At 42.3% G+C, this 19,739-nt stretch overlaps 1 protein-coding gene across 11 annotated transcripts in view; it reads left to right on the top strand.

Moving 5' to 3' along the window:
- SULF1 (sulfatase 1) overlaps positions 1-19,739 on the top strand; it is a 175,546-nt gene that overhangs the window by 108,827 nt on the left and 46,980 nt on the right. For all 11 annotated transcript variants that reach the window (XM_041769182.1, XM_041769176.1, XM_041769180.1 and 8 more), the window contains 2 exons: positions 8,507-8,658; positions 11,043-11,212. In XM_041769182.1, the coding sequence (XP_041625116.1) occupies positions 8,507-8,658; positions 11,043-11,212 (322 nt within the window). The remainder of the gene's footprint in view (positions 1-8,506; positions 8,659-11,042; positions 11,213-19,739) is intronic.

Below are 19,739 nucleotides of genomic sequence, written 5' to 3'. Positions count from 1 at the left end.
GTGAGAAGGTGAATGAGTTCTGAAGAAATTGTATACAGCAATGTGACCCTAGTTGACAGTATTGTATTGTGCACTTGAAATTTGCTGAAAGGATAGATTTTTGGTGGAGTCACTACAAAAGCAAAAAAAAAAAAGGAAAATAGTAGAGGTGTGAGGTGATGGATATTTTGGTTGGTTTGGCAGTGATGAATATTTCACAATGTTTATGTATTTCGAGCCATCAGATTGTATATCTTAAATACGTTACAATTTTCCTAAGATTTTATTTATTTATTTGAGAGAGAGAGAGAGCACATGCAAACAGGGGGAGAGAGAGAGATAAGCAGACTCCACACTGAACGCAGAGCTTGACTCCGGGTTTGATCCCACTACCCTGAGCTCACGACCTGAGCTGAAACTAAGAATCGGTTACTTAAGAGACTGAGCCACCCAGGTGCCCCAAATATATTACAATTTTTTGATTGTCAGTTATACCTCAATAAAGTTAGGTAGAAAAAAGAAAGGAGGAAAAGAAGGAAATTAGTATTTGTTGCTTACCTACCGTGCAGCGGCACTTTAGCTAAATTGTCTCACTTAATTTTTCCAGCAACTTCAAAAGAAAGGATTTGCCTGTGTTACTAAAGATGAAACAGAGACTTAAGAGAGTTGTCCTAGGTAACAGGCTAACCAGTGATAGGATGGATCCAGCATGTCTGACTCCAGAGCTTTTTTTTTCATCATCTTACCTTTTTATGTATGCTTCTATCATGCCTCATTCCAAAAATGCCTTCAGAGACACGTAAAACATAACAGGATACAAAACCGTATGGGCCCTGGCAAACAGAAATGAAGAGTTTTATCAGTAAAAGGCAAGGCAAAGCTTAGTATACACAATGCATGCCATGGAATTGTGGGGAAAGAGTGCCATTTTCCAGGTGGCAAAAGCAAAAATTGAAACACCATCCATTCCAAAGTTTACTGGGTCACCAAGATAGAAATAGATCAGTTGCTTCTAAGAAATATTGTGTATTCTGGTACTTGTTTCGATCATACCATGCAGTTGTATATATCTACCCCACAATGGATTATAAGAGCTTGGATGCAACAGAGATAATTTAGTTCAATTCCCTTATTTTCTGGTGAGCAAATTTACATCTACAAGATCAAAAGTGACACATCTGATGTGCTCCTGGGAAGAGCAGCTATCAGGACCCTGCTCTTCAAGGTTCTTTTCAGTGCGCTACTCTAACTGCATGGGTTAGGTCGAGAATGACAGTGTACACCATAAGACTGCCCCAATGACAACTGTCAGGCTTTTTGTGCGGACTGGTCACCTGCTTCAGACTGTTGTCTTCCCAAGGATAGATGACTTGCTCCTGGAAACTAAGTCTGATTCCAAGGCCAACCTCCTGTGCAGGGGTCTAGACACTAAGTAATAATTGAATTTATAGTGAGTCATCTTATGGAGAAAATGAAATTCTTTAAAGGAAACAGGTACTTTTCCAAATAGTTAGAAATAGAAAAAGGATGACAAGCACAGAAGAAAATAAATTTCGAGGTGCCCATTAGTGAATCAGACAAAAGTACAAATTGGAAGACTAAAATGGCAGTGATAGAGATCTATATATTTACATTTATCTTTGATGGGAAAATACTGAAGTGTCTCAGACAATTAGGAAGCAAAGAGGCCTTTGTGACAATAGTTTATTGATCTAACCTGGGAAAGAGACCCATTTGAAAATACGCAAATAAACACATCAGGATGATGGACATTTTAGGAAGTTAAAATAATTAGTGACTAAGTATTAAACCACATAATTATTTATAAGCCATTAAATGAGAGGGGGGAAAGCCAATCAATAAAGATTTTTTTGTATTTCTGATAATGAATACATTATTTCGAACGTTTAGCTGAGAACCTAAGAAAAATAATGCAAGAAACTGAAATGTGTATCATACGTAAATACTCATCTAGGGAAAAAGCACAAGGCAGTAATCAGTTTTATGAAGAAAAACTCCAAGAAGACAAATTACTAAGAGGCTGATTTTGGGAGGCATCCAGAATACATGGATTTCAATGAATTTGAATTGATCCAATATTATATTTACCATTTGTATGACATGATTTTTCTTTTTCAGAAATGAGGCATATTTTTGGACTGGCTATAGCCTGAATTTTTTCAAACTTTACTCATGGAAAATATGACTCTACAACAGCTTAAATGTTCAAAAGGGGAAAATACAGCAACATGTCTATTGCATTTTATGTTCTGACAAGTGAAGTGGGAATGATATTGGATTATCTATCATAAAAATGAATATCCTGCCTATCTGCTAAAAAAAAAAAAAAAAACTAGTGTAAATTTCTTGTGAGAATATAGACTTGAATGTTAAGCCTGGCATAAGTTTTAAGCTAAAAGTAACAATCAATGTTTGAGAGATAGCATCAAATGTCAGGAAAAAAAAACCCTGAATCAAGACTGAGGAGAGCTAGAGCCACGTTCCATCTCTGCCTTTAATTTGTCTGGAGAACTTGCGTAAGCTAGTTTTCCAACTTGTATATCTAATGGAGAGATTAAACCAGAATGATTCCGAGGTTTTCTTTCCTGTCCAAAATTATACTGTAATTTTATTATAATCCCTGTAATTTTCATATTGATTCATTTAAAGATTGTGATGTTCAAATTATAATCAGAACACATGATATGAATGAATTAAATTTTAGTCATACTCATTTTACTTCATATCACTTGGGTGGAGGGGGCAATATTTAATGCAGAGTTGCAGTAAATTCTTTTGTAGAGAATTCTTTTATAACAAAATAATTTATTTATTTTTTTTATAACAAAATAATTTAGACAAAGAAATTGCTTTCTGATTTGACGTCTTTTCATTTTACAAAATGTATTTATGTCACTTACAGCAAATACACTTTATCATCCAACTTGGGATTTTTTTTTTAAAGGTAGAGTTCTCTTAAAGTAAGACACACTCATATTCTTATTTTAATGAGTTATGGTATTACAGATTTTTGATAGTAACATGATGTATAGCATACATACATTTATTGAACTACATGTGGTTAGAATTACACTAAATGCTAGGATATGAAGAGATATAAAGTAAGATCCCTGTCTTAATTAGATTTATAATCTAGTTGGGGAATTATAATTTTAACCTGGTTCAAAATGTATGTATATTGTTAGTTTGTTAGTTACTATCAGTAAAATCCTGGTACTAACTCCCATATCAATGACAAGGAGTAAAAGCTCAATTAGTGCATCATTTGTTACATTAAATAAGACTTAACTTCTCCACATTCAGAAATCTTTTGTATAGTTCCCATTGCTGCCTTAAAGGCCTTTGCTTCAAAGAGTTGAAGGGAAATTTTTAAAGCATTATGTAAGAGATAGTCTTGGACAGAAGTAGCATGGGCTAAAGTCAACAGTAATTATAATCAGGTCTTTCTGATCTTTCTCCCTGTCACCAGACCACCACCCCCTCCCACCAGCTTCTTAAATAGCCATGAAGGGAAGTGTTTAATGATGTCTCAGAGAGGAGAGTGATACAGAAGGACAGGTAGATGGTCTATTAGCAGTATATTCCCATTGTTGCAAGTTGACTGAATTGCCAATGCCAAAGGATAAGAAAAACTTTGTACTGCATATAATCTAATGGCATTATGGGCAAGAAACTAAAATTCACCTTAGGGAAGGAGAAAGAGATTTAATACATCTGGAGGAAAATAATTAGAAGCCCAGATAATCAATTGCAGAGCGCTGCCAGGAAGCATAATGTTGAAAGAGGCCAGGGGTGATTACAAATGAGTCTCAATGTTACGAGGCAACAAGAAAGGCCAGAGTAACTTGAAGCCAACAGCACCGGGGGTGCCGCGTGGTGACGCATGAGGTCCTGGTCTCTCTTGGAACAAGTGTGATGGGTGAGGGCACATCTGGAATACTGAGTACATATTTTACACTCCATTAGCACAAAGACACCAAAAACCTGGAGGGAGTTCTGACAAGTACCAAGGACTATTAAGAGACTTGAAGGGATAGTTTATAAGGGGAGGATTAAGGGAGGGGCAATAGCCATGGCAATGGGTAGAAAGCAGCACTAAATAACCAAACAAGTCAAACAATGAGGGAAGGGCAGGAATGACCCAACACGGCTGCCCCCAGAGGAAAAAACAGAGAACAAAACTGAACATAGCAGGAAAAATCTAAAAAACTAATTAAGCAGGAAAATGTAAGCCCAAAGGGAACCTGTTGCCACAAAATAAGTCTGATTGGGGAGGAAAAATATGTAACCTCTCAAGAAATGTTTTCAAATGCACAAGTGCAGAAGTCAAACAAGATTTCCTCATACCGCTGAATGGTAAAGTACTTAAAATCAGAGCACAGAGTTGGGAGAAAAAAGGTAGTGGTGTTGCTACTAATAATACGAGCAGCAGCGGCATTTAATAAACCCTTGTTATGTGCCAGGCACTGTTTGAAGTGTCTCACCTATGTTTTTTAATTTCATTGGATTCTCACAACAATCCTACCACTGTTATTACCATCCTCATGGTTTTGTAGATGGAGAACTAGAGGTAAAGAGAGGCCACGTAACTTGCTTGTGGACGGACATCTAGCAAATAGCACAGCCAGGATTTAAACCCAGGCAGGCCAGCTCCCAGGTTCATATTCCAAACCGCAGCACTCTTCTACTTCTTTTAAGACGAAAGGGAGAGAAAAGTGGGGAAAACCACTGGGGATGAGGAGCAGGCCAGAGAAAAGAGCTGGGCCCGAGATTATTAAATGAAAAGTTCCTGGAAATAGTCCCCTTCTGAAGTAATGTTGGCGGGGTGTGGCCCTGGTCCTCTGCCTCTGACTGCAAGTCACATTGCCTTTAGTCAGAAAGGAGAATCATCTTGTGGTTCTAGGTGAAAAGGTGGTTGGTCTCTAAAGATAAGAATCCCTCATTAGAATTCCTACTGCACATAGTCAGCTCAGAGGGAAATCCTGAGTCATATCTGACGTGAGATCCTTTGACACTTTGTCCCACACTCGTCAATCTGCAATTGGTGTTTGGCCAATTGACCGCTTGATTGATTCACTCATTTGCAGAGTCAATATATAAACATCCATCCAACAAGTAGACATTTCTCAAACTTGAGTTAACTTTTGGAAGAAAATAAATCTAATCGGAAATATCACCTTCAGGCACTTATAATTCAAGTGAAAACATAAGTCTAGAACTTATGTAGGATCCCCAGAATACATGGAGGTCCATGAACCCCAGTGCAAGAAACAAAACTTATGAAGCCTCCTATGCTATGTGCAGGGATAGGAAACGGGGGGAGTACAAAGATGAGGCCAAGGCAATGTTGGCCCTCAAAGCCTTACAGTCTAAGAGGAATTACCTTACATGACTGTAGAGCGAAGACAGCATTCGAGTCAAAGAGACAAATCACTTTGCACTTGGGCAAAGTCTGGAATTGAAATGGCACCTGGTCTAGCCTGATACACAGCAGGGAGATGAGAGGACTGGCACTGGCAAAGGCAGGAGAGGTGAAAACCAGAGCAAATGGAGAAGACACATTCTCTGGAGAGAGGGTCAAATAACAGAAATACAGGCTTGGGCTGGAAAGAGAGGCATTTTGTCCAAGGGTGATCCAAGGGTGGCCTTGCATGGCATGCTATCAAATGAAACTTGATTCTGTCAAGTGAAACTTGGGGGGGTGGGGAGGTCCATCCACAGTTGTGACAACAGAGTGATGTGACCAGAGCCAGTCTTCAGGAAGGTGGCGCTAAGAATGGAAAGACCCCTGAGGCCTGGCTAGGAGAGCTGGCAGGAGACTGAGCATTCATGAGGGGCATCAAGTAAGCGGAGAAAGAGGGGCAGGTTTGAGAGCTATGATCCACATAGAACCTTCTGGTGGTGGTGACTGCTTAGCAAGGGAACCAAAGGAGCAGGTGAATCGGGGAAGGTTCCAGGGTGCCAAGCCTGGTCAACCAGGAAGACGATTCTTACAGAGAATAAAAGAGTATCTGAGGAGAGAAGTAAACTCAGAAGGGAAAAGGATTAATTCAGTTCTGGGCAATTGTATTAAAAGCGAGGAAACATTCAGATGGAGGTATCCTACAGGTAGCTGTATGGTAAGGACGAAAGCGAGCTAGCTAGCCCACAAATGATGCACTGTGGGCAAGTGCGAGATTCAGAAATGCACTTGATTTAAGAGTGATACCAATAAAGTGCCTGAATCTGGGATCTGTTTTTGTCTTCCCAGGCGAGGCATCCAGGAACTATCTTTCTTTATGTGTGTAAGTGGAGGCACCTGTAAAACCTGCTTGATGAAGCTGCAAAGTGGCTTTGACATAGAAGGCATCTGGCTAGCCCTCGTTTCCCCCTAAAACGAAAGATGGCGGCCTTTTAAAGATCAGAAAAATTAGGGGTGCCTGGGTGGCTCAGTCAGTTAAGCGTTTGCCTTTGGCTCAGGTCATGACCCTAGGGTCCTGGGCTCGAGCCCCACATCGGGCTCCCTGCTCGGTGAGGAGCCTGCTTCTCCCTCTCCCGCTGCCCCTCACCCTTGGGGCAAATAAAGCCTTTAGAAGACAAAAATCAGAAAAATTAAAACTTGCGTGTAGGTGTGTATTACATATGCATTTATGTATAGGCATAAGCGTGTGTGTATATGCAACACATACACCTATATTTACACATATAAAAATGTCTCTACATCCTTTTACTTAAGGGAAAGGCTATGTATATGGCTAACAGGGTGACCAGACATCTGGGTTACCCAGAGTAGTGCTTGTTTATACTTGCCTTCCTGGTGAAATTGCAACTATTAGAAATAGTACTCTCCTTGTCTTGCAGACTGATTGAATACTTCAGTTTTTAGGGCTGATTGGCTCTCAACCCTTTCAGAGCAGTGCATGGAATATAATGGGAATGCCGGGCTTTCCCCACAAATGAAAATTTGTGTGTGTGTGTTTAAACCAAACCTAAAAAACTGATAACAGCAGCTTAGAAATAGTATTTATTTCAGAATCGTGCATGTAAACATGAGATTAACAACCCTGGATCCCAGTTTGACCTTTCTGTAATTGCAGAGTTATAGTGTTGCTGCTGTGGTATTAGAATAATTTTTTAATGTCATCTTGAAATAGAGGTGGGGATTGTAAGTACAGAGAGAGAGAGAGATAAATAAATAAATAAATAAATAAATAAATAAATAAATAAAATAAATCTTTAAAAAAATACTTCTTAAATGTATGCAGTTGCTTTATTTTCTCTGTAAGAATCATAAAAGTTGACACATTACCGATAATTGAAATGATTAATGATTTATCAGCAGGGTGATTTGATCAGACCTTATACACAAACTTTGGTATACTCCAGAATGTGTTATTGCACTTGTGATGCTCTCTTGTCTAACCTAAATTTGCATCGCATGGTGATAACATGGTATACGTAGTGTGGTTAAAGTAAGTGAACATATAAAAGAAAAAAAAAGAAAGAAAAGAAATAGTACTCTCTTTCTCAAAAGTGTGCCAACAATACATTTTTGGTTACCCTTCTTATAGGCAGCAAGTATTTGACCTCAAGAGCTAACCCATTCCATTTGCGAAACCCCAACCACCCTACTTTCTCCTTCGCCCCTCTCCTATCATCATCTATGGTTGAGGACCAAATCCAAAATTTCCCTCTGAAAGGATCAGTAAGCCCTTTGCACGTGGCCTTCCTTGGATGGGACATGCCAAAGTTACAGATGTGAAGTCCCTCCAGTAGTTTCGTCGATGAGCAATGGAGTGTTTGAGTCCTGTGTAATTCTGTTATGCCATAATTCTATGAACATTAGTCACCTAGGTAGTAATTCTCTGTTACCCAGATTTTTTTTTCACCATTAATAGACGTGCACATTCATAAAATGCACCTAACGGAAACACCGATGCCGTAACATGCATGTGACGTAAAAACTCTTACCATGTGCCATAGAAATGGAGTCTGCCATGGTTCCTTGATTTGGAGAATTTGTGCTCTGGAGATGCAAAAACAAAGACAGGTTTTACCATAGTGTTGTTATAATTCATTTACAACTCTCAAGTAGTAGGTTAGGAAACTTATTTTCTCACAAAGACTGAACTTTCAGGCCTCCAGTATTTGCCAAAGATAGCATTCCAGATTTCCACTGGCTAATTCTCTGTTACATCAACTTAACAAAAGGGTACATTCTGCTTTTATCCCAGCAGAACCACGAGAAATAGATGCATCCAGATTATCATGATTGTTATGGTGATTTTATTGCAGTATAATCCATGTACTTGGGTGCTACGTTTATTTATTCAAAGGGAAAATGTGTATGTGTCACTTTGTCAAAGAATCAGAGTATTACACTATTATTTTGGCTTCTACTGTTACCTAGTTTTACTTTTGTTTTACTGCCCCTTTTTCGAGTCCTAATTTCATACTTATGCATTTATGCACTTATTTGTGATTAATCATTTCATATGAGAAAATAAGCCTTTTTTTCCCTTTGCAGCCTTTTTTGGAAAATACCTCAATGAATATAATGGCAGCTACATCCCTCCTGGGTGGCGAGAATGGCTTGGATTAATCAAGAATTCTCGTTTCTATAATTACACTGTTTGTCGCAATGGCATCAAAGAAAAGCATGGATTTGATTATGCAAAGGTAATTTTCAGGCACTTTTATACTGCATCAATTTACTTTGTGCATAATGGGGAAAAGCCATTTTCAGTGAGTTAACTTATCCACGAGATTGGCTTTCTATGTTCTCACAATGTTAGAATGAGAAATTTTAAGGTAATTTTAAACTCCAGGCAAGAAAAAGACTTTCAAGGAACACTGACTTTGAATAGTGATTCTTTTTTCCCTCATTAGGATGAAAGGCAATCAGCCTTTGATGAAGCATCATCAAGAAAATCATAGATGCCTCCACTCTGTCTTGTGATTTCTCTTTTTTTTTTTTTTTTTATTTTTCTGCTCTCTAGAGGATTTGTCCACCTAATCAAATGTTCATCTTGTACCATTTTGCTTTTCACTGGGGTAAAAGTGTATTTCATCTGTGACTTCAGGTTTAGATGTAAGAGTAAGAGCAGACAAGCGCAATAATCGAGGGTCAGGAAACTACATTCTTTGCTTTTACTCCTGTCTGGCCAAGCGTTGATATGTGACAAGGCCACCTGCCTCTCGGCAGTCAGAGTCCACAAAAGTCTCTGAGGCCATCAATCCTAGGATTTCCAAGTCAATTCATAGAAACTGAAATCGACACGTCCCTCGGTTCTCTAACAAATGCATCCCAGATTAGACTTTTTAAAATTCACAAAGGTTTTGTGATTGCCAACTTAAAATAAAACAATATTCCGATGACAAGAGTGAAGGGGTATGAAAATATCGTTAAATTTAGCCTGCTAATTAGCCTAAAATATCCTCTTCTCTTCTAGCCATGCCCATCTCTTCCTCACTTATCTAAAAGAAGCTGACAATCTGCTCTATCTAGCATAGATCACTACGAAAGAGCCACTGGTAGAAATCAGAGAGAGGGAACTTGATTTAATTTTGGCGCAGTGCTGCCTTTATGCTTGGCCCGATTTGAGTTCAAGGAACGTGGTGCGAGATAAGGTCTAAGTCTTACTCTTTAGTCCCCTTCGGAAAACAATGAATGCAAATGAATTCACAAACATTGCTAATAGGATCCCAGACTCATCAAAGTGGAGAGCTGGCGGGGACCTTGGAGGCAGATTTGAGCAATGTCCTACAAAGTGCGCTAATTGTCACCGCTATCATTTTTTATCTGTGGGGATGCTTTCATGCTCCTTGTTCAAGCTATTAACCTTTCTTTCCCTGTTGTCCTAAGGAGAGCAAAGTAATCAAGATTCCCTCCAAAGACTAAAATTAGCGTAACTTGCCCATTATCACAGCTGATTAAGTGTCAAAGACAACTGTGTCCGAAAAGAATATATGGCTTTTTTTTGAGTGAGAAAAGGAATGAAACAGACACTCCCATGGAAGAAGGTGATAGCCTGTGGACTTGTCCTAACAATGACATGTGACACAGATTTCCTCCCTTGGGCACTGCTTTTGCAGCTGTTCTGGTCCTTGAGTCTACATGTGATTAGTCATGCCTAGAAGCCTCTGACATTGTGAACGAGGCCTGGGCACTTTCTGAATAAAGTTTGTCCGGGAGCTCCAGGCCAACGATACCCACTTAGGGGAAGCAGGTGGTTTAATTTAAGTTTTCATCGTTCCTTTTCATTCCATTTCTTCCTTCCCCCTTACAGAGTTGCATCAGTCCCTTGGACTGCAGCTTAAGTCATTTTATTAACAAGTCAGGCTCAAATCCCAGCAGCTGTATCATTTTAGTTGTGCAATTAACAGTATAATCTGCAGGAAATCAAATGCTCCCCATATTTAGTGTTTCAAGTAAATTAATTGATAAAATATTGTGGCTTTTCCCTGTGCACCCAGATTTTGGCTAAGGCTCTCATTAGCGATTATTGCGTAATTCCCACAGGTGAATTTTTAATTTAAAGAAAAGACCTTTTCTTTAAATCTCGTGGATAAGGCCTTTTCTTTTGTTTGTGTGTGTGTGTGTGTGTGTGTTCTGCAACTGTGAATTTGTAGTGGGCGTGGGTGTTTCCTGCCCTTGAAAGTAATTAAATTTTTTGTCAACGAATTACATCAATGAAACCTGAGAATGAAATATGTATCCGGTGTTTCATGCGCTCTAGCATTTGGATTGCCAGATCTGATCATTATCTTGGGCAAACAGGACTGGACTTTTTTTTTTTTTTTTCTTTCCTAATTGCTAAGTTGTGCCGTACTTAAAATGAAATCTTTGCATGTTACCAAGCTAGCAACCCTAGAAAGTAACTGGCAGCTGATTTTGTCTATTATGGAAGATGTTTTGCTGCTTTGGGAAGTATCATTTTCCCTCCTGCTTTAGACCTTATCTCTTCATTCAGTGAGATGCTTCTGAAGAAAGCAGTATTCAAATGTGATCTGATGAATGTCACCTTTTGTAATTTTTGTTTTGTGTCAAATGTATGTTTCAGGACTACTTCACAGACTTAATCACTAACGAGAGCATTAATTACTTCAAAATGTCTAAGAGAATGTATCCCCATAGGCCCATTATGATGGTGATCAGCCACGCTGCGCCCCACGGCCCCGAGGACTCGGCCCCACAGTTTTCAAAACTGTACCCCAATGCCTCCCAACACATGTGAGTAATAACGTCAGTTCTGGGACCTGCTGAACTCAGGCCTTTCCTTTGCTCCTCGCCTCCCTCCTCCCCACTCCCCCTACTTCCTTCTCCAGAGGCAGGAACACCAGCTCCTGCCATGAGACCGCAGGCCGGGGGGCCTGGCATGAAGGACTTGTCTAATGGTGTGATTGGGAATCACATTTCCAACATTTGTAAGTAGCTAAATGGAAAGGAAGACAAGCGCATAGGGTGAATGGGGGAAATTTTTATCAGGCGTTCCCTTCAGTTGTCCTAAATAATATTCCTGAGCATGATCTCATAAAAATAACAATCAAGCGGTATGCTTCTCCTAGCAGCAGAGTGGCGCTCCCTGGTCTGGCTGTAGAAACGTGGGTTGGTCTCTAGGCGAGCACTGGGGCAGCTTTGCTGCAGATGTGCAGTTAGGATTGCTGTAGGAAGCAGCTTGCATGGGCTTGCCCGAGAGGCCTTCTCAGGTCACGGCTTTAAAATAACCTGATGTTTCTTTTTGAGAGGCTTGCTGAGGAGGGGAGGGAAGGCCCAGGGGAAGGGGGCTGATGGTGTGGGGGCCCGAGACAGCCGAGAGCCCTGTTACGCCGGTAACTCTCACTAGCCAAGAGTGGAAAAGCCCGGATGCTTTGGCAGCAAAGAACATGATTTTGTTTTTCACTCTGTCGACTTGCTTCCTTCCCATCCGTTGCAATAACACGCAGTCTTCCCCTCCAGAGCAGCTGGCTCTGTGTCCTCTGAACCATCGGCCATCAGACAGGTAGGGAGCGGGGAATGGATAAGTTTCCTTCATCACTAAACCTCCAAAATTGGTTCTTAATCTGTTTATGCTTAAGTATCATCCCTTTTCATCCACACTGATTCCCAGCCACAGTCCCAGACAGAAAGAAAATAGATTAAATGTATTTATGAAAAGAGAGAAGCGCCGGAGGCACTGTAGTTGCTGACCTTTATGTATCCTTATATTCTTATTTTTTTTATCTTATAACTAATAAACCGATGGCTTTGGGCCAGTGGTGTTCAGATCATCTCTGTCATATCAAGTGACTTTGAAAGAAGGAAAGAGGTCAGAGCTGACTGCGATAGGAACTAACAGTAAATATAGAGCCAGGACAGATATCCTACAGAGCATGCAAAGTAGGATGGAAGAATGGAAGCGTTTTAATGCATAAACTATTGTCAACAAAGCAGGCTGCCCCAGCACCTGGGGAACGTGGTCTGGGTGAGCCACTGTGTTTTGGAAAGAACCCTGGTGGATGGATATCCAAACCTCTGAGGATCTACGTGCATGTAACCATGCACCTAAATCCATGAGCAAAGCCCACGAGTGGCAAGTGGCTCTCCATTACAGGTGGCTTACAGAGTTAGCAAGCGGCCAGTTCAGTGAAAGAGAAAGGTCTTCGCAGTCTTCTCCTGTGCCCTGGGGACCCGCCTCTCTCCTCTTTTGAATCAGAAATCACTCTGTGTAAGTTCTTTTGTTGCGTTGGCAGATGCTCCCACCTTTGACCGGTGTTTTCCCCAGGAGAAGGGATTGACAAAATGTGGTGTTTTATGGCTCCTTAGGAGTCAGCCTGCCTTTGAAGCTCCCAGGCAAGGTCCTGGGCCTACAGAAAAAAGCAGCTGCAGGTCAAGAGGTTCTGACAGCTTCTGTGGCATACACAGACAGCAACTGCAGGACGAGAAGAATCTGCAGGCTTCTTGGGACCTTAATGATAACTAAAATACAGCATTTTTGATTCCAGCAAATAAAAATTCTCTTTGATTCCACAAATATTTACAAGTGGCGCCACACAGTACAGCCTGGATGTAGGCATGAGGAAGACACGATTGCTAACAATCGGGAACCAATGAGCAAAGACAGAGAGACTGGGACACTGCAGCCAAAGCCAGCTTGCCACCAGCTTTTGTTAATGAGACTTTATCGAAATACAGCCATATTCACTTTTTTGTGTGTTATCTGGGCTGCTTTCACAATTCAACAGCAGAGCAGTTGTGGCAGGTACATGGTGGTCTGCACCACTCCAGTTATTTAGTCTCTGATCCTTTACGGAGTGAGTTTGCCCCTCAACCCCTACTCTAGGGGGGAGGATGGGCAAGTGTCCAAATTGCCTTATCACCGCTAGGAAGAGAAGTGATTAAGTGCCAGGCCAGCCCTTCAAGGGGCTATGGAAGTTTGGAGGAAGAAATGCTCACATTTCTTAGGGGAACGTGGACAAGTCATGGACCGGTGGACATTCAGAGCGAGCCTCAAAGAATGGGTAAAATTTCTGCAGCTGAGGGATCCCTGGGTGGCGCAGCGGTTTGGCGCCTGCCTTTGGCCCAGGGCGCGATCCTGGAGACCCGGGATCGAATCCCACGTCGGGCTCCCGGTGCATGGAGCCTGCTTCTCCCTCTGCCTGTGTCTCTGCCTCTCTCTCTCTCTCTGTATGACTATCAAAAATAAATAATTAAAAAAAAAAAAAATTTCTGCAGCTGATTCTACAGATTGAGTAGATGATTTCAGGATGAAAATGCAGCATGGACAAGTGGTCACCACGTTAAGTGAGGCGATTTAAGATGTGACCTCAGAGAATGGCATGCAAGGAAGGCAATAAGGGATAAAGCTAGAAAGGGAAACTAGCAGAGTTTTGAAGACTTGAATGAATGTGTAACCATAAGGAGAGAGTCACCGGAGGTCATTTAGTAGAGTAGTGATGTAAGGTGGAACATGGTCATTTTCACATGCAAGTCGTTTCAGTTATTCCCTTTTAGTTCACATGAACCACCTGTGTGTCTAAAATAAAATCTACACATGGCAGAGTGAAATGCATTTAGGCCTTTGAGACAAACAAGTCGGGTTCCTTTTTCATCCGTCCTCAATACTAAGCCTGTGGGCAACTTTTTTTAACCTCTGGGAACCTCCACTGTCTCATCTGTTACATGTGGATAATACTCGTGCTTTGATATGATGTCATGAACAAAAATTAGTAGAGGAAGCCTAAAAAAAAAAAAAAAAGGAGAGGAAGCCTACCTCAAGTCCCCACCACATAAGACCCGGGACACAGAAGCCACTTCATAGCTGTGAATTCTTATTGATCCTTTCTGTTAAGATGAACCCCATAAAGCTCTTTCTCAATTCCATCTGTCTTGACCTACAAAAACCTACAGTTTTACTTGGCTCAACTAAACGTTGAGGGGAAGCAGCTGAAGAAGTGACAAGTTGATACATGTCCATTGCGATGTGACAAATCTCTTGACAAGCTAAGACTCACACGTGATGAGCCTCTCACACCTGGCCATCCTAAAACCACGGCTGCAGTGTGGGCCGTGCTGTCTTTTCCAGGTGCAAAATGTGCACTACGAGCAAGTGCCAGTGGGGAGACCACACTTAGCCATAGAAAATGAAAATCCACACTGTGAGTTCAGTGCTTCAGCTTCTATCTGCTGCTAAGCGTGGGGCTCTGGTGCACCCCGAATGGAGAGATCTGCTGTGTCACCCACAGGCCTTCGAAGGCCCCCTGGGGCTCCACACCTTGGGGTGTCCAGGCCTCCCTGACTGCCGCTTGCCAGAGCAAGGGGCTGGCAAGAGGCGGTGGGTGGCTCTTGTCCCCATGAGTGACTGCACAGGGTCACAGTTCAGGGTGTAGACAAAGGAGACAGATGAAGACAGGAGGCTAACGGAGGAGCCCGGAGCCCCGGCATGGCCAGTTTCCTCAGCAAGAACACAAGCACCACATGCAAGTGAAGGGATGGAAGAAGCTAAGTACTTCGCAGAAATGTTTGCCAAGGGACGCCTGGGTGGTTCAGTGATTGAGCATCTGCCCTCGGCTGAGGTCATGATCCCGGGGTTCCAGGATCGAGTCCCACATTGGGCTCCCCACAGGGGGCCTGCTCCTCCCTCTGGCTGTGTCTCTGCCTCTCTCTCTCTCTCTCTCTCTCTGTCTCTCATGAATAAATAAATAAATAAATTTTTTTTTAAAGAAATCTTTGGCAAGTCCTCTGAAAAGGGCGAGAAGCCCACAGGGGTGAGAGAAGCAAGTCCTTTTGGAAGGTTCCTTTGGGAAGGTTCAGTCCCGGGAAGCTCGGGCTGTGGACCTCCGACCCTCTGGGACTAGAGTGGTGCGTCGCGTGTCCAGGGCGCTTTGCGCTCCCCACCAAGCCAGGAAGCCAGACCCATGTTGGCCTGTTGGCTTTACACACAGAGGCTTGAGGTTTTGCCAACCCACTAAGAATGAGGACGGATGTGGCCTCACTGTTGAATCAGAGGCAGCTCTGCTGTGCCTGGCGTCGGTGACGTCTGAGGGAGCCTCCATCATACAGAGCATTTAAGGATCCTTCCCCTAAAGCTCTTGGTGGTGGCGAGGACCCTACTCTGCTTTTCAGTAAATTACCTCCCCGTCCCCTCATAGCACTGCTGTTCCCCCACTCTCACTTGGACGTAGCTCTTCTCTCCTGGCCTCCGTGAGGTGGTAACATGCAGCAGTGGCAGGAAAGGAGCTTCCACTTACCTACCCACTGATTCTGGGGGAAGCTGAGGGACGCCCCTACCACCTTCCTACAATCATGCGCCTAACGACTGAAATTTGTTGTTGTTGCTGTTGTTCCAGTTTGTCAGTTGTTTCTCCCCACCCCTGGAAATGTGTGCGATTATGTGTGCAAACACACAAACACGGATTCAAGTGAAATCTTAAATCTTGGTAGAACAATCCAGGTCCACTAACTTGCAAGAATGGTTCTAAAAGCACCGTTTGGGGATGACGTAGTCTGTCAAAGGGACAACTACCTCTGCGTGAGCCTCAGAACAAAGTTTTTGAAAGGCCTTTGCTGTCCTAAGTTGGAAAGAAATGTCTGTCCTTAAGAGAATTTGCCCATTCTTATTTCATTTCTTCCACAGATCCACAAAAGAAAGGACTTTTGGAGATGGGAGAGCTTTAAATTCCCCATAAAATTCTTTGATTTGGGCAAAACTCATTGCTCCTTTTGTGTGCCCACTTTGTTTTTCTCTTCATCATTGACTATGTATCCCATGGCACTGGCTGTTTACCCAGACCCTTGAAATCAAACTGCACACCTCCAGGAGGCAGCAGTCACACAAGATATCATGTGAATGAGGCCCTGCAAGACAGCTCTTTCCTAAAGACAGGGCCAAGCCTCACATCTCTAGCTCTGGTGCCTGGGGAGCATGGCTCCTGCGACATCCCCTGCCTGAAAATTTTTTGTTTAGCAAATGAATAAGCATGTTAACCCCACCACCTCGGTGACATTAAGCCATTTTTAATAGCATAAAAATATTTAAGCAATCGGCTTTATGAATTAAAGGACACCTACAGATCACCTAATGCCATAAATTCTTAGATTAAAAAATGAAGGCCCAAACTCTATTAAAAAAAATAAAAAGACCCAAATGGCTTTGCCCAGGTCGCATAAGTAGATTAGGGAAGCTGGAGCCAAAACTCCGTTCTCTTGGCCTCAGGTGATCTTTGCACTGGCCGGGGTTTGCTCAGTATACTTCACAGTTACCATTAATATCAGAAGTGGCTGCTGTGTGGGAGTTTGCACGATTCTGTTGGAGTTTGCAGCATTTTAGAAGACTTTTAAAATTAGTTTCCTGCGGTATCTATAATCAAGATCATTTGATATTATTCTGTGTGCCTTCAAATGTTACCTACCTAAAGACATTTGAACTCAGGTGGGGAATATCTCTACAAAGTCAATTAAATAAGTTCAATTTGAGTGAAAGCTGAGATGGTGTGGCTTGGGAGATTAAGTATAGAATTTCCAATTTAATGCTTTGAGTGTGTGTGTCTTAAATCTGTATAACAGGCTTATTCTGGGAATTGAAACCCTATTTCATTTCTTACAAAATGATGGTCCTGCTACCAGTACCCTTTAAGAGTTAGATCGTTAGAGGTTTTTTTTTTTGTTGTCCAAGACTAAATAACAAATGAAGAAAACACTTGGTCAAATATAAAACACTACAAATGTATTTCTTTTCTCTGGGTGACAGCAAAGGCCATCGGCAATAAAAATGAACTGCTAAGTTTCTTGCAATTCCCTGAATATGGATTTAATATACAACACATGCATATCTTAAAACTATTTCTTTTCTACTGAGAATTATTCTCCCCAAATACCCACCCATCAAAAAGAAAGGTGGCATTATTGATTTTCAGAATTCTTATTCCTGTTACACTAATAAGCAATACAGGAGAGAAAATCAAAGCCCAAAGAGAATTGGCACACAGATGGCAAAGGTTGAACTCACAAACGTGTGGTCTGAAGGATCTGTGATCTAATGCTGAGCAATAAATCCAAATAAGTAACAACTGGAGAAAAGCAATATGCAAAAAAAAAAAAAAAAAAAGTTAACATTTCAAATAAGAGCACAGTCTACTGAGGGCTCCAGGCATGTTTGTGGAGAACATAAGGCCTGGAATACATAGTTTATGGGTAAATCCTCCTCTGAAGAGACAGCAAGACGTCTTACCCGATTGGGACATGGATTTTTTTTTTCCCCAAGAAAGCAACTGATACTCAAAAACGTCAATTTATTCATTTGTCCTCTCAGTTTTAAAGCAAACAGCCAGTGTAATCTATCTTTTCGCTGATGCAACCAGCTTGCCTTGGAGGGTCAGACTTTATCTTGTACTGTCAGCAAAAGTAGACACTAAGCAGCTGGTGGGGGGCACTTGAATGGGAAGCCAAAGAGGCTAATATTTTAAACCAGGACAAAGGCTAAGGATTTTCAGACTTACTTTTTTGAGAGAAAGGAATGTATGTATCAGATCTTTTAATGACTGGGATTTCGAGGCACTTCTTGGGGACTGTGGTGCAGTGCAGCGCCCTGGCCGTTGTGATGTGATGGAGAGCGCTCTGGCCCCGGACAGACTTTCTGAGCCGCCTCTGGACACTTTACTTTCTAATTTGTGAAACAGGAATAAGATGTCCTGCCTACACCTCAGGGTTGCCACGACAGTCCAAAGAGCTACTCATGATAAGATCTCTGCCAGCTACCTGCCATTATAGGTCTGATGTGATACCAGGATTTGTTCGCTGGTGTCACTGAAATCTCTTTAAACCCCCACATAACTTTGAAGTTGTTATTCCCATTATACAGGTGAAGAAACAGAGGCTTAGAGAAAAAAAAAAAAGTTACCCAAGATCACACACTAGTAACAGGGCTGGGATGAGATTGCACGTGTGATCCCCACACATTCTGGAACAGTTGGACATGTGATTTTCCACTTTTCCCTAAAACAGCTACCTGCTTCTTTCTGTGGCTGTCATTCAGCTGCCAGCTCCAGGCCCTATTTGAATCATTGTGACTCAGTTCTTAGGGAAGCAAGCCTTAATTATCATGGGGAGGGGGGGACCCGAAGGCTGCATCTTCCAGGAATTTGGCAGACCCCAGCAGGAGGCAACCACAGGTCCTTGGCAAAAGATCACTTTTCAACAACATTGTCAATTCCAGCGACCCCCGACCTTCCACCTGCAGCCCCCCCCCCAACAGCTGCTGTTCTGTGGGAAGCAGTGGCAGTCTGTCTTCCTTTAAAAGGCAAATTCGTACCCCCCTCCTCAGCCCCCTGCTGAGATCCCACCTGGGATTTCATCCCCAGAGCTGGGGGTCAGCTCCCACTTGGAAAATTAAGGGGGGAGGGGGCGGGGAAAGGCAAGCTGGGAGGTGGGGAGGGACAGTGGCTTTGACAGCAGACCTGAACTCTCCTCTTTAATAGAAGCCAGATTTAACATATGTCATTCTGCAAATCCGGGAGTCCAATTTGAGGCTTGTAATTTGCTGCGACCTTCCCCGGTCCTCCAAGCGAGGTGGAGCTATGCCAAGCACATCAAGGTAGCCAGTAGAAGATGTAATTTGCCCGCTGTGAGCCTTCGTTTCGGTTCCCTATTGTTAATTTTTATTTGTGTTGAGGTTTTGTGGCTTTAAAAAAGTCAACTCGATTTCTTTTAAAATTAAGGCAAGCCAGCATCAAGGCAGTGAGAGGAAGATGTTTAGGTACTAGAAAGAAGCCCTGTGTAATCTGTTATAGCCATATTCTTTTTCAGGGCACGTATCAGTAAATGGATAGGGGACCTTTCATGACCCACTTGCTATATTTTTCTGACCTCCAACTCCCCCCACGGGTGAAAATCCCTCTCCGCGGAGGCTTAGAAGCCCCTGTCTCATGCTCCTCAGCCCCTCGATCTAATCCTGTTTGTACCACGACATGCTGCGTGGAGAATGAGAAACAGGGCTTACATGCTTTCCTACCCCAGGAACTCCTGACATGGGAGAGGCTGATCTGCCTGTGTTCACTTTTAGATATGAGGAACCCTTTCAGGCCAAAAACATGGGACCAAGTGGCTCATGAGTCACTTACTGGCTAAGCAGAAGGAAGCTCATGTTGCAAGTTTCTCTTAAAAAAGAATGGCAGGTGATCCCAGAAGAGCTTGTTGGATTTTAATGCAACAGGATTTTTCGACCCAGACACTTCTATAGAATGTATTTGTTTATTGGCTTCCATAGGAAATTCATGTGCCGCTC

The sequence above is a fragment of the Vulpes lagopus genome, chromosome 9, assembly GCF_018345385.1.
Source record: "Vulpes lagopus strain Blue_001 chromosome 9, ASM1834538v1, whole genome shotgun sequence".
NCBI lineage: Eukaryota > Metazoa > Chordata > Mammalia > Carnivora > Canidae > Vulpes > Vulpes lagopus.
This window is presented reverse-complemented; position numbering and strand designations above follow the sequence as displayed.